At 33.9% G+C, this 15420-nt stretch overlaps 2 protein-coding genes across 3 annotated transcripts; both read right to left on the bottom strand.

The window, feature by feature from the left end:
- Positions 1 to 882: 882 nt before the first annotated feature.
- Positions 883 to 4317, bottom strand: LOC118031263 (protein DETOXIFICATION 40). 2 transcript variants are annotated; one of them, XM_035035618.2, is made up of 8 exons: positions 4178 to 4317; positions 3669 to 4078; positions 2838 to 3469; positions 2632 to 2688; positions 1876 to 2114; positions 1510 to 1628; positions 1327 to 1413; positions 883 to 1225 (listed from the first exon to the last, which is right to left on the bottom strand). In XM_035035618.2, exons 2-8 carry the CDS (start codon positions 4008 to 4010, stop codon positions 1160 to 1162), a joined length of 1542 nt encoding a protein of 513 aa, XP_034891509.1. In that variant the 5' UTR covers positions 4011 to 4078; positions 4178 to 4317; the 3' UTR covers positions 883 to 1159. The 2 variants fall into 2 exon arrangements, with proteins under 2 accessions (XP_034891509.1, XP_034891508.1); XM_035035617.2 differs by lacking the exon at positions 4178 to 4317 and having other exon boundaries at positions 3669 to 4171.
- A 6964-nt stretch (positions 4318 to 11281) lies between these two features.
- Positions 11282 to 14937, bottom strand: LOC118031264 (protein DETOXIFICATION 40). The gene is made up of 7 exons (XM_035035619.2): positions 14545 to 14937; positions 13754 to 14385; positions 13380 to 13436; positions 12747 to 12985; positions 12394 to 12512; positions 12133 to 12219; positions 11282 to 11500 (listed from the first exon to the last, which is right to left on the bottom strand). The coding sequence occupies exons 1-7, from the start codon at positions 14884 to 14886 to the stop codon at positions 11435 to 11437; spliced, it is 1542 nt and encodes a 513-aa protein (XP_034891510.1). The 5' UTR covers positions 14887 to 14937; the 3' UTR covers positions 11282 to 11434.
- Positions 14938 to 15420: the final 483 nt, after the last annotated feature.

Genomic DNA, 15420 nt, shown 5'->3' with positions numbered 1-15420 from the left:
CTACCAGGGTTAGATTCGAGGCTTGCAACACAATTACCCTTGTTATGGGTTTTTGTACACACTTGTTGGATTAGGTTGGTTCTTCCACTGGCAATTGATGGGTGGAAGAAGAAGGTGAGGCTGAGAGTTACTGAAAATAACAAGAAGCTTTAAATGGGTTTGATTTTTTCTTGTAATTCTATTGAAGGTGATTGGTTGTTCGTGGGTTTTAAATCAAGAACAGTGAAGGCTGATTATTCAAAAATAGTTTCTTGGACAACTAGTATTCTGTAGGTTTTTGTTAAATTATATTAGTCAAAAGAGTCAAGGAAGGAGAGCAGCAATGGAAGAACCAAATGCGCTTGACCATTGAATAAAGCTGTTGATCTTCAGGAATTACATAATTCTGATACGTTAACTTGTGCGTACGCATAGGAGAGTGCCAAAATAGTCATCAAGGTTGAAGAAAACCTGCCCTCCTAATTGAGTGCCAAAATATTGTTGGAAAATTAGAAAATGATTTTATCTTGGTATAAAAATACTAAAATGAAAGGTTTCACATGAGAAATTAGGCTGCGTAATCGTTATATACAACTATTTATATATCCAACAAGGCATTTCATGTAATATTTGAGCAAGTTATTATTATAGAATGTACATATCTGCAACCATATATGATCCAAGTTTTCTTGGAGTTGGTCAAGGGAACAAAAGTGAGACCGAGAGTCCATTACCTTGAATCGAGAGGAGAGGAAAAAATCGAGGAGGGTACTTTATTGGTGTTATGTTCGATGTCTGATGCTCGGTCCAATTTGTGAATTAGGGTACGGAAAAAAATTTATTCATTAAAAATAAAACAAAAAAAGAAAAAGAATCTATTTCTATTTTACTTAATCAAAGAACAAAAACAAAAACTTTTGCACCCGTGAATCAGTAAAAGGATTTTTTTTAAAAACAATTATAATATATAAATCAATCATTCAATGGACTAAAATGGCTTGACGAAGTCTACTTCCAAACACGAGTCTTTTGAAAATTATTACATTTAGTCCAATAGTTATTCAAAGAAAAAAAAAAAACCAAAAATAGAAGGCCATCCCCTTGCTTCATAAGGCTGTCTATTGAAAATGGCAACTAAATCCGTGACAAAATTTCTGCTGAAGTTGCTCCGATATCATTTTTACTCCCTCAAAAGCGGTTCCTTGTTATCATCCCACTTATCCAATCGACTCTGAGCTTTCTCCACCTGGAAAAAAAAAAAAAAAAAAACCAAAGCTTACATTTCTCTCATATCACAGTTATATACACTTTTAAGATTATATATATATGGGTGTCTATGTAGTCTACCTCTTTTACCCAGTTTGTCCGAATTGTAGCCCACAATAAGACTATAGTCTGAACAATTGTGCCTCCTAACATCCCTGTCCATATTCCCTACGCACCATAATAAGAAAAATATATTAATTATCCCAATAACAAAATAAAAAGCTGAGAGAGAATGTCATCGATGCATTACGGTTCTGCACATACCTTCGTCCCCATGTCGCATACAAAGCCAAGAACGCAACCCAACGGGATGCCGATGATGTAGTAACATGCAACATTGACATAAGCAACAAATGCTTGCCATCCGCATCCAACAGCCACTCCTTTGAAATGTGATTTCAAATTAAGAAATAAAAAGTCAAGAAAACTATAATGGCTGAAAGTGCTGTCTAACTAACCTCTAGTCTATATATATGATCTTCAAAGAATGGTGGTTGAGTAAACAATGTACAAGTGACGGGTGCGGTTGAAATTGCACTAAAAGACAACAAAGAGACCGTCCGCAAGGCAAGTGCAGGAGTTAACGTGTACACTAATTATCCCACACAAATCATGGCACCATTTACTTACCAGACAAAACAGGTTGGACTCCATTAAGCACGATGGAGGCTGCGAGGAAAGGAGATAGCTCTGCAACAGCATCGGAAACTACTGTACCGCTGGTGAAGGCATAGCTTATGACATGCCGCAGTAAGAGCACAGCAACAGCCAAGATCGCAGAGATGAGCAGCGAGCATAAATTTACTATTACAATAGAAAATGATGTTGCTTTCGGATGTCCAGCGCCCAGCTCATTGCTTACTCTCACACTGTAATTAACCACAGAGAAAAGGAAAGAACAACTGATTAATTGTCGTTAATATTTATGTTAATTGTTAGCTGTCTATAAAACACAATTTCAAATATTTTATTTCATGGATGATTTTTTAGCCTTTGTAATTAAAGAGTGATCGAGTTCTTTCTAATTAAATCAAGTACAAAACAATTATGATTTTATTTTTCTCCCGGTCCCAACACTCTCCAGGGATCTTATCCGCAACAAATGGATATTAATTCTTGAGAGAAGGGCTCTCTTCTTACGAGATGCTATCTTGTGAAAGGTCTAACCCTGCTGGAGGGACTCTGTTATATAAAAAAAATCCTCAAGAATTGTTTTTTATTGGATTCTTTATCCATCAAACCTTGATTAAGATGGGGATCTAACTGAGAATTTATTTTATTTCAGAACTAATTGAGAAATGAATTAATAAGTATATTGTTTGGTTTGAAGATCAGAATTGTAACAAATATTAAATAACACAGCCTCAATTATATAGGAAAACTAACCTTGCAGCTGCCTGAAAACCGACTGAGATCATGATACACCAACCATTTATCGTCGTGCTGCATTCAAATTATCCGAGATTCATTAAAACATCTTAGAAGGGAACGATATAAAAGAGAAAGTAAGCAAGTTCACCGTTCCAAACACACACGAAGAATGATCTCGTGCAAACTAGCTAGGCACATGCATGGAGTCGATTCTTGCTTACCAGATGGACAGAGCGTCCAAGGAAATTTCAGCATTTTTGAGCAATCCAGCGATCAGAGTTAGTATTTGGTAGTACCAAAGCTCAAGGCATAGCATCACACCCGATGCAAGGGACAGCTTGAAGAAATCCCATAACCCAGTGAAGGCCTGTACGCTAAATCCCCTCCATGTGTGCTTGAACTTCGTGCTTACTAGAATGTAAACAAACTGGGCCACCACTATAACCCACCATGAAAAACTAGTTACCAATGATGCACCCAACAACCCTCCTCCAAGCTTGAAAATTACAACCCAGCATAGGATTAGATGAAGCACAAGAGCAGCAGCTGATATGCATGTACTAGGGAAAATCACACTTTGAGCTTGCAAGAACTTTTGTATGGGGAAATTGCAAGCGTAAGCAAAGATTTGAGGGATTAGACCATAGACAAAAAGTGCAGCTGCAGATGCAATGGCAGGTGATTCGTGTAGTCCAAGTAAGATAGGCTTGCAAAAGATGTAGATGAACATAAGTACAAGCCCAGTTAAAGTGAGGAGAATCGTCGATCTTTGCATATATACGCCTAGCATTTCGTACTTGTTTGCTCCAAACGCTTGCCCACATAGTGTCTCCACTGCACTTCCCATTCCCAACTGCATGTAAATTTGTTTTTAGTAAGAAACAAACTATTTGAAACAGACAACTAGTATAATTGATGCATTCAGATCGTGCTTTGTAATGAATTTTATATTCGGACAGATACATACGATCAGAATGTATCTGTTGTATAAACCACAACTGATGCTACCATTTGTTTTAATTTACATGGAACTTTAATTTTCGAGACTATACCATAATTCCAAAGACAAAACCTTGGACACCCACGTTGCCAAGAGAGGCAGCAGCAAGTTCAAGATTGCCAAGATGACCACAAAACATTTGAGTTGATATGGAAACAAGATAATTGAGCATGTAAACCACAATTGCTGGTGCTGCTAGAGGAAAGAGGATTTTGAGTTCAACCCAGGTGGCTCTTAGGATTCGCTTAGATCTGGACAACTCCATATTAGATAATATGTCTTCAAGTTCAGAACTCACTGCCTCCCCGGAGAATGATCTTTTGTCATGCATTATTGACTGATAAGACTCATCTTCAGCATACTCTATTCTGTTGTCGTCACTAGAGGTCGCCATGATCTGTGATCTCTGATCGTTTTGCTCTACACAGGATAACTAATGCTGATATAAAGCAAAAGGTTGATCTGACAAAGGGATATCGTACGTTAGAGAAAGCACAAAGATAAGCTAATTCTCAAATAGGGAGTATGTTTACAGGAAAATGAGTGGAGATGAGAGCATACTTTCAATGGTTTGCCTAAGTAGTCGAGAAATAAACGTTCAGTTAGTCAGGGAAACAGTGAGTCAACTAACTTTCCTGGTTCTAGAAGAGAGAAAATCCAGTATCGTAGACTCACTCTTCTCCTTCTTAATTTGGTTGCTGTAGACCCTTAAAATTTCGTCTTACAATTAAAGTCATAGGTTTAATTAAAATTTGGCTAAAATTAAAAAAATTAATTAAACTTTAATGAGTTTAATTGACTCAATTAAGGATTTAATCAGAGAAAAATTAAGTTTGAAAGCTTAATTCAGGTTGACCTGCAATAATTAAAAGATCAGGGACCTAATTAAACTTTGGAAGTGCTTAATTACTTTAGTTATGGGTTTAATTGAAAAGAAAATAAAGTTTAAAGGCCAATTAAATATTTAATTGAAGAAATTCAAAATTAATAATGAAAGTGTACATTCAGTGACCAAAATTGATTGGATCAAGGGTGACATTGTAAGAATTAAGCGTTTGAATGGCCATTTAGGGATAAAATTGAAGACTTTCAAGGCAAAGGAACATATTGCATAAGACACTGAAATTAGAGGGACCAATTGAAAGATTCTAGGGGTAAAATTAAAACGATTCCTAAAAATAAAGATCAATTGAGAGTTTACTACTTGCAAAAGATTCAAAAGATTAAGGGTTGCAATAAAAAAAAATGGAAGATTAAAACCCTAACTAACATGGGGTAACCAAAACAAAACAAAACCTTACATGGGCTCAAAACAGCGCCGTTTCGGTTTATTCTGAGGAAGAAAAAAATATTAAGGCTAGACCACTTATCATGTGACCACTATTCATCTTCTTTCTCGTAAGCCCGAAATGCAGGGTTGGATTATGACCTTTCAAGATTTATTTCACCCTCATCCCAAAATCCATCAACAATCAAATTTTTTTCCTTTGTCCCCAAGCCTCTCTCACTAGACAACAAAATGACTACTCAACCAGCCATATCTGCCAAAAGAATAAAAACAACTGGTGTTCCTGCCTTGCCAGCTTTAAAACAGGACAAGCAGGGAGCCTCATCTTTAATCGATGGCTGTCATCTCCTCTCCAACATCAAAGGTCCAGGTTCAACCAGCTCCCAACATCTAGCTAGAATCATCCTCTCCGGCCACCAAAACCCCCATGAAACCTTAACAAGAAGGAGGGGGGGATCGAGGACCATGCATGCATGACCATACTGCATGCTTTTTCCATATATCAAGCCCTGGTTTTCACCCTAAAAAAATAAAATATAAAAAACCTTTACACCCTGTTCCAAACACTCGAACCATCGCAAGATTACAAACCTTGGCATTAACCACCGAAACACCATCATCTCAGCCACAGCTCCGCCCCATAGCACATGGCCAGCATCCACCTTTCAATAAAATAACTTAGCCTTTAACCATTTTCCCATCACAAAGAGCATTACACCTACATCTCAGATCCGAGCATTTTCTTGATAATAGCCCGACCTATACAACTAATACTATACCTCTAACCCTCTCCTTCGTTGCGATACAACATTGACATGATTTCTTAAAGTTGGCATCTGTTTTAAGGTGAAGGAGCTTGGGTCTCGAAATTTAATACATGCACTGTAGTCCACTCTCGTTGCGCGCTATTATGTACTCTTCAAGAACTTCCACTACCACTACACAAGGCCATGCAAGGGAGAAGTCTAGCAACCATTTGAAAACAAGAAGTTCCAATCTTTATTATTGCTACAGTAACGCAACTGTCTGCACCTTCCACACCCGTCATCAACGCCGTGAGCTCCTCCAACGCAACGGCAACCAACTTTTCCCATTCCAAGCGATTGAAAACTTCAGGACCTAAAACGGAAGCTTGTTCATGTGGATGCCTAGGAGAAAAGTTCATGGTAAGTGGTACTTGCCAAAGTTTTTCATGACTAGAAAAATAAGAAGATGCTGGGTAACGTTCATCCAAACTGGTGGGTTTGATCTATTAAACAGGAAAAGTTTTTCTCAGTTTTTGTTTATGGATTAGGCTTTCCAAAGTCACTTGTTTTAAAGAAGAAAGGCTGTGCTATTCGGAGTTCCTTAAGCCCGTTTGTTGCCATTGGAAAAGGCCTGCGTTGGTTTTGGGCAAAAAGTATGCCTTATGCGGGCTTAGGTTTTAGCAGAGGTCTTGAGTTAGGCTGAGAAGCCGATCCACATTATTAGGGTATGCTTTTAGAATCTAAGAACATGTTTAGCTAAGCCGAAAGTTATCAAATGAAAAAAAAAATATATTTCTAGGTTTCTAAGCCATGTTTGGTAAACACGTTTTTAAAGTAATTCTTAATCTTTTTTTTTGTTTACTAAGAGTGTGTTTTGAAAAACATTTTTGAACACATTTTTCACAGTTTTTTTTTTTTTAAGGATCATTTTGCAATTAATTTTGGGTTTTTTATAATTTTTTAAAACCTTTTATGTTTAATATTTGAGACTGAGAAATTACATGTAAAATACTTTTCTAGTATTAAATAAAAAAATTTTAAAAATAGAAAAAAAACACAAATTCTTCTTAAAAAAACATATTTATGTTTAAAATTACATATAGCCAAATTGTAAGATAATTTTCATGCATGTTTTTGTAAAATAAAAATATTGTATTTTAAGAAAAATCAATTAATTAATTTTACAACTAGTCTCTAAATATTCATTAGAACTTGGCATGAATTTTAAAAATATTAAAAAAATTATTTATTTATTTTTAATATTAGAATTTATGAATTTACATGTAATATGTATTTTTCAATATTAAAAAGGCAAATTAAGCCCATTATAAATAAAATAACATTATTCTCTCTCTTTTTGTTTACATTTAATATTTAAGAATTATAAATTTATATGTAAGACATATTATTAGTATTAAGAAAAAAATTAATAAAATGTATTTTAGCTTTTAGAATGGCCATGTTAGACTCATAAAATTTTGATTCACTTTATTGATGCGGATTTTCTTTAATTAATATGTAAACTAATAGTTAGAAAAACACAACAAAACCTTAGTAAATAAATAATATAGGTTACCTTAGAATGAATATATGTAATGATCCCAAATTTTAAACACAATTTCATCATAATTAACTTTTCAATTAGATGAAAAATAAAAAGAATTTTTTTTTTATTCTCCTACAATTCATGGAGAGTTTCCCCTAAAATATCAGCACCATATTATCAATAACATAATCAATAAATCATTGCAATCATTATATCTATTGGATAGGATATAACTATCATATTCTTTATCTATTTCATCATATCACTAGATTAAAATACATCTATTCCCACAATTCAATAACTTTGTATTTTTATGATAATCTCAACAAGATAATAATCAAGGAAAATAAAATAAACAATTTACAGAACTCTATAAATTAAATTCATGCATTCTTTACACTCACACATAAAAGTAAACTCATAATATTATAAAAGTTTAATGTGTAGATACTATTAACAATATTAAATGTATCATTCATTCTATTATTGTCTACGCATCAAAATTAATCCCAAAATTTCATTACAAAATAGATTAAAGATCTAAGATTACATATTCATTTCCTAAAGAAAAAGATTTATTAAGATCATCTATAACTCCACACAGGGATGTGATGTATCTGAAAATTCACATAATATGTATTATAAATAAACCAACCATATAATTAACAAAATTCATGTAATTCATATAGCTTACTTTTTTTTATTAAGTTCAAGAATACATTTTCAACAACTAAATCCGACTATAAAGTATTCTTTCAAGCCAAGCTTATAACTTAAACAATTTCATCAACTCAGGTGTCTAAATCATCAATCATACTGACATTAGTGACACTACCCAGGTAACTAGTTAATTGAATTCCTAATTTGTCAAGTATATTGACGCCACTAACCCTATCTAGAATAATTAGTTAAATATTAATCTCGGTAGTCAAATATACTAACACCACTAGTTTCATTCAGGGTAATTAGTTAAATATAAAATATCATCAAACATACTAATGTCAGTAGTCTTGTTGAAGATAATTGGTCAAATAAAAGTTTTGATCATAAGATAAGTTGACGTCACTAGTTCCATTCAGGGTAACTAGTCAAATATAAATTCTGGTCATCAGATATATTGACACCACTAGTTCCATTCAGGGTAACTAATCAAATATAAAATCCTAGTTGTCAGCCAAGCTAAAATCATTAGTCTCATTCAGGGTAACTAGTTAATTTTTCATATTTTCATTGCCAAGGTCATAATTTATATAAATTCATAACATATTTAAAGAAATTGGAGTTATTCAACATCAAAAAATTTGAGCGAAATCAACAATTATGGTGTAAAGTACCTACCTGATGCTTGTGCTCAAGTATAAATCCCCTATTGTTGAATGAATCGTACGGCCTCTCTTATACCAACATGAGCAACACATCATATACAATTCAATTACTATGGAAATCCAATTTAATGTCTCATTTAAAGTTTGAATCTCAAACTAATGATAAGGAAAATATAAACTTTTCCAAGCTTAAATACTTTTCATTAACATATATTTCAATATACCATTTCACTTCTTACCATTTTACTTCATATAGGTAGCATTAAATATATTTTCTTTGCACAATTCAAATACCTTGCTTTATATATATATATATATATATATATATATATAAGTTGGCCAAACATCCCTTATAAAAGAGGTATGAATTTTATTTCCAATAAAATTCCTTACCCTAAAATAAACTCATCAATTAATACTTTTAAATAATGTTTTCTCATCAAGTTAGTCAAACTCATCCATTATTCCTTTATTCTACTATACTTGAAACTACCGTCCAATAAAAAATATTTTTATTCATTAATTCCAAGAAAATTGACACATGATTTATATAATATTACAAATTCTACTTAACATCTTATGACACAATCTTACACCAATTAAATTAATTCTAACCATTATTCCCTTTACTCTCCCATGGCCAAACCTACACAAGAAAGACAAGGAAATCTTTAAAGTTTCTTAAAATTCCATGCACCACCCAATTATTAAATAATCAATCATACACATTAATATTTAAATTCCATAACAATTAATACAACAACACATTCCCCTAATTTGTTTAGTCTTGGTTGAACCTATTATGGAAAAGGGATTTATGGTTTCATTCATATTCATTACAATTAACACTTTGGTCAAACTTTATCCTTTACTTTTAGCATATGTGAACATAATTTAACCATCAATTAGATAAAAAAAAAAACCCTATCCCTTTTTACTTAGCACGTAACTGAAACTTCCTTCCTTAAGGAATGCATGTGTTTTTCTCAATTTCTTTGCAATTCATACATTACTCATTCATTTAGTATCTAACTAACATAATTCAACATGAATTAAATTTAATCAATTTAAGCTACCTACACAGCCCCTTTGCTCAAACAAGTTTTTATGGAAAAAAGCACCAAATATCTTCAAATTTCTATAATTCACCTATTAGTAAGTCATTTCACCTGTAAACCAATGCAACTCTACACCAATTTACACATCAACCAAACCTAATGAATCCAATTCTTTTATATATAATGTTGGCCAATATCTTTATTCATGGTGGGGGGGATTTTCTTTCTAATTTCTCATAATTAATCTATTATCAACCTCTTGAATTCTTCAAACAACACATTTGAACATAAATTCCTTATCAATCTAAACATTTAACCCCACCAACCATCGGGTGCCTTAGAATTGATACTAACCTGACCCTTGATACCTTGGACTGATGTCATCCAGACTTGACCCCATCATTCTAGATCTAGTTACAGCATGACCCTTAAGAATCTTGGATTTAGTCGAGTTCACATTTGATTCAATATTAGCATACCTTAACATCTTAGATTCAATCCTAGTCTTACCATAACATCTTGGATTCAATCCCAGTCAAGCCATTGAGGCGTCTCGTATCCAATCTAAGTCTTAGATCATAGATTAATAATGTAAAAGATAACTTTTAGAAACTAAAAAAAAAAAACATATTTCAAACCTTGTTTTCAATTTGTTTTTTTTTAAGTAGAAAATAAAAAATAAAAACTATACCAAACAACATCTTAACTAATAAGTTGTATGCTAATATAACTTTGTTTTCAATGGCTTGTATCTCCATGGTGTGGATTGGTTATTAGAATTTGGTATTTCTATTGCAAGATTTGATATTTAAATATGGAAAGGATATGACTATAATAATATAATGATAGATGAAAAAATACCCTTTTTTTTTACTATCTGATGAAGTCTTAAAAATTCAAATAATATAAGAATATGGCTCCCTGGTTGGATAATCAGTTAATTGATTGGTCATAGTAATCTCATCCATTCTCTCTAGCCAAGGTAGTTGATAGCTTATATTTGGTGTTTGGTAGGCCATAACCAAGATAGTTGATAGCTTATACTTGGTGCTTGGTAGACCAATATGACTTATGGTTAGTACCTATAAAAGATCTTCTTTGGTAGAGGTGAGGACTTTTCGATGCTTAAATAAATATTTTTTTAGGAAGAGAAAATACAAGAATATTGTAAAGAAAGATGCCATGAAAATATATATGTAGTAGAGAATGAAGATTATGAATAATTAATTTGAATGCTTCATGGTGTATTTATAGTTAATGAGTCTTGTCTTTTTATGAAAATGAGGGTCTGGAGTGTAATTTTACGCTGATAGCATTTAATGATGTATACATATTTTTTATATTTATATTAATGTTTCGTAGAAATAGGGTGGGTCCCTGAAAGATTTTTATACATCTAAAAAGTGTAAAGAGATTAGGATCCAAGACATCAGATGTATATGAATCTCATAGAAGCTGAGCTTTTCTCATAGGCTAGATCCAAGGGAGGATGATCATCCCTTTAGGCATGCTCTAGGTAGGATGGTAATCCTTTTGGGCATACCAAGGAAGGATGAGTTCATTCTTTTTAGTGTGCCCAAAAGAGAAGGATCATAAGGGTTTTGTAGGCTTGTTAAAAATAGGTTTATCACTATCGAAACTTGGTTCAATCTCTAGTATAACTAAAATGGCTTGAGGATTTTTATTACTAAATACAGTACTCTTGAAGCATGATCGTTATTTTTAATTCAAACATAAAAGGATGTCACAACTACAATACTTAAAAGAGTAAACATCTTGTTCCTTAAATTTGTTTATTAAAAGTGGTTACTCAATAGCGAACAAAATTTTCACCACACCGACAGCAATGTCCTTTTTACTCTTTTAAAAGTGGTTCCTTAGTAGCATCCCATGTATCTAAACGACTTTGAGCTTTCTCCACCTGAAAAATCAATATTTACAACGTGATTTTACAATTATATAAATTTTAAAATTTACCATCAACTTAAAAAAAAAACATTATATATACATTATAAAGATTAGATAGTTGGATAAACTCATAGAATTAAGATCTAAGATTTGAAGGTTTTTAGTATAGTTATAAGACTTGAGCCACGATGTCGATATAGGATGAAGCCTGACTCCCAGGTCGGAAGAGTCAACTTGAGTTGATAATTTTTTAAATACCATGATTTAGTTTTTTTTTTTAAAAAAAAGTCTATAAATTTAAGTAGGTTGATTGAGTTGCAATCAACTCAAGTTTTTTACTTGAATTAGATTAAATTAATTTTTTTTTATTTTTCTTCAACCCAGGATCGGTAAAGGTCTCAAGTCGAACCCACTAAGACATTCTAGGTTTTATAATTACAAATCTAGTTTGAAGTTATGTATTATATATCTCAAAATCTATTAGACTTTCTAATAAATTAAATAAAAATCATTTTACCCCTTTGTTTTTACTTGGTCCAAGATTGTGTGAGTGTGTGTGTGTGTATATAGGTAAAATGTCGATATATTCTACAAGTATATATAAAAATAAAAATAAAATATAAAATATATGCAAAATAAATTTACCTCTTTGTCCCAGTTTGTTCGAAATGTAGCCCATAACAAGACTAAAGTCTGCACAGCTGTGCCTCCTAACATTCCGGTCCATATTCCCTATAAAAAGCAGAGACATATTCAGTATTGGTAAAGCTAGTCTTGTTTCACAAAAGCAGATTGAAGACAAGACACCCACATTAACACCAACAATTCATCGTAAACGGACAAGAAAAAATATTATATATATGATCATGCGTTATGGCTCATAAAACAATATATGCACACGCATACCTTTGCTCCCATGTCGCATGCAAAGCCAAGAACGCAGCCCAACGGGATGCCAATGATGTAGTAACATGCAAGATTGACATAAGCAACAAAGGCTTGCCATCCGCACCCAACAGCCACTCCTTCAAAAGGTAAATTTAGAGAAATCAATCAGTCAATGAAATGCTGTCTAACCGTCGGTCTCTATGATCTACAAATCAAGAAAGTTCGTTGAGTTCACATAGATGTGACGGGTGTGGCTTAAATTTAGCGGCTTGCCCTTAAAACGACAAGCAGCAAGAGACAGCAGAGAGGGGACCGCAGGAGAACTGCAGGAACATCCGCAATGCCATCTCACATAAATCACGGAGCCTTACCAGATAAAACAGGTTGGACTCCTCCTAGCACGATGGAGGCTGCGAGGAAAGGAGATAGCTCTGAAACAGCATCGGAAACCACTGTACCGCTGGTGAAGGCATAGCTTATGACATGCCGCAGTAAGAGCACAATAACAGCCAGGATCACAGAGAGGAGCAGTGAGCATAAATTTACTACTATGACAGAAAATGATGTTGCTCTGGGATGTCCAGCACCCAACTCGTTGCTTACTCTCACGCTGTAATTATCAATAGAAAACGATTGAAAAAAATAATTGTCATTATTTATATAAAAGACAATAAACTATCTTGGGGTTATAAATTGGGTCCCAACAAAATAAAAAATCAATTGGACCTTACCAACCATTGTCAGAATTGAGTTGATTCGGTGACATGGTTGATTTGAGCTTCACTTATCAAAACCCAGCAATCAATTTCTTAAGAAATTTCATCCAAACAATATCATATTTTATTTTATTTTAATAAAAATTGGATTAACTATTCTCACTTGAGCTTGTCCTAATGGGGTTTTAAAAACCATGTCATCAACTATCTTTCATTTCTTAGATGAATTATTTGTATAACTGTAAAGAAATACCAATAACAGAGTCTCAATTACAAACAAAAACTGACCTTGCAGCCGCTTGGAAACCGACAGAGACCATAAAACACCATCCGTTTATAGTCATGCTGCATTCAAACATAAAGTGCAATTACTGTTTATAGCAAGTGACCCCAGAAAACAAGATCTTCAATTGATATCTATCTATATTATATTTATAGTCTCAACTATTTTTTGATTACTTAATTTAAATATATTATACCCATCGTTCTTGCATGCGTTTCTCCAATCCAAAGGTGCTACTGAGAGTATTCAAAAAGGTGGCTCTATATTTTATTTTATTTCTTTTTTCCACACTAACCCTCTTCCTTTAATTCATTGGCTCAGTCTGGATCACAAATGGCTAGATATAAACGAGCAATTGATAATAGAGCTGTGTGCTTACCAGATGGACAGGGCGTCCAAGGAAACTTCAGCATTTTTTAGCAACCCTGCAATCAATGTTAATATCTGGTAGTACCAAAACTCAAGGCAGAGCATCACACCTGATGCCAGGGACAGCTTGAAGAAATCCCACAACCCAGAGAAGGCCAGTATACTAAATCCCCTCCACGTGTGCTTGAACTTCTTGCTTACTAGGATGTACACAAACTGGGCTACCACTATAACCCACCATGAAAAACTCGTTACCAGTCCCGCACCCAACAAACCGCCTCCAAGCTTGAAAATCACAACCCAACATAGGATTAGATGAAGCACAAGAGCAGCAGCTGATATGCATGTACTAGGGAAAATCACACTTTGAGCTTGCAAGAATTTTTGTATGGGGAAATTGCAAGCGTAAGCAAAGATTTGAGGGATTAGACCATAGACAAAAATTGCAGCTGCAGATGAAATGGCAGGCGATTCGTGTAGTCCAATTAAGATAGGCTTGCAAAAGATGTATATAAACATAAGTACAAGCCCAGCTAAAGTGAGGAGAATCGTCGATCTTTGCATGTATACGCCTAGCATTTCGTACTTGTTTGCTCCAAACGCTTGCCCACATAGTGTCTCCACTGCACTTCCCATTCCCAACTGCATTGGGGAAAAAAAAAGTCTTTCTTTTAAAAACATATCTCAATTGATTCATGGATTGAAACAGATAGATGTGTCAGTAGTGATTGATACATTTAGAAAATTCTGACAAGAACATGTAATCAACGCATTTTCAGAATGGATCAGTTGAGAACATACCATAACTCCAAAGACAAGACCTTGGATGCCATTATTGCCAAGAGAGGCAGCAGCAAGTTCAAGATTGCCAAGATGACCACAAAACATTTGAGTGGATATGGAAACAAAAAAGTTGAGCAAGTAAACCACGATTGCTGGCGCTGCTAGAGGAAACAGGATTTTCAGTTCAACCCAGGTGGCTCTTAGGATTCGATGAGAGCGGGATAATTCCATGTTACATAATATATCTTCAAGTTCAGAACTCACTGTGTCCGCGGAGAATGATCTCTTGGCATGCAATATTGGCTGATAAGACTCATCTTCAGCATAAATTATCCTGTTGTCGTCGCTGGAGGTGGCCATGATCTTTGGTCTCTGATTTCCCCCCCTCTATATGAGCTAATTTAGCGGAGTTATTTATAAGGTAAAATCTTGGTCTTACAGAGAAATATTTGTCTTAAAAAATCAAAATTATTAAACGAATAATTATTTTTATTACTGTGCCACCTAACATTCCAATCCATATTCCCTGTAAAAAGTAGACAAATATTTGGTATTGGTTACATTATTCTTGTTTCCCAAGAGCAAATTGAAAATATTCACATTAACAATCATCATAAATGGACATAATTTTTTTTCTCAATCATCATTAACACTGATGCATTATGGTTAATAAATAGGTATCCCTTAGTGCCCATGTTAACGTTCACGTAAAAGGAAGAACGCAACCCAGTGGGGTAGTAACAAGCAACAATATTGACATAAGCAACAAATGCTTGCCATCCACATCCAAGATTCAGATAAATCCTTTAGTCAACAACCCACTACCAAAAAGTGTTGTCTAACCGCTAGTATCTGTGAGCTTCAATGAAAGGTAGTTGAGTTATCACGCAAAGC

Source organism: Populus alba, chromosome 11 (assembly GCF_005239225.2).
Source record: "Populus alba chromosome 11, ASM523922v2, whole genome shotgun sequence".
NCBI lineage: Eukaryota > Viridiplantae > Streptophyta > Magnoliopsida > Malpighiales > Salicaceae > Populus > Populus alba.
This window is presented reverse-complemented; position numbering and strand designations above follow the sequence as displayed.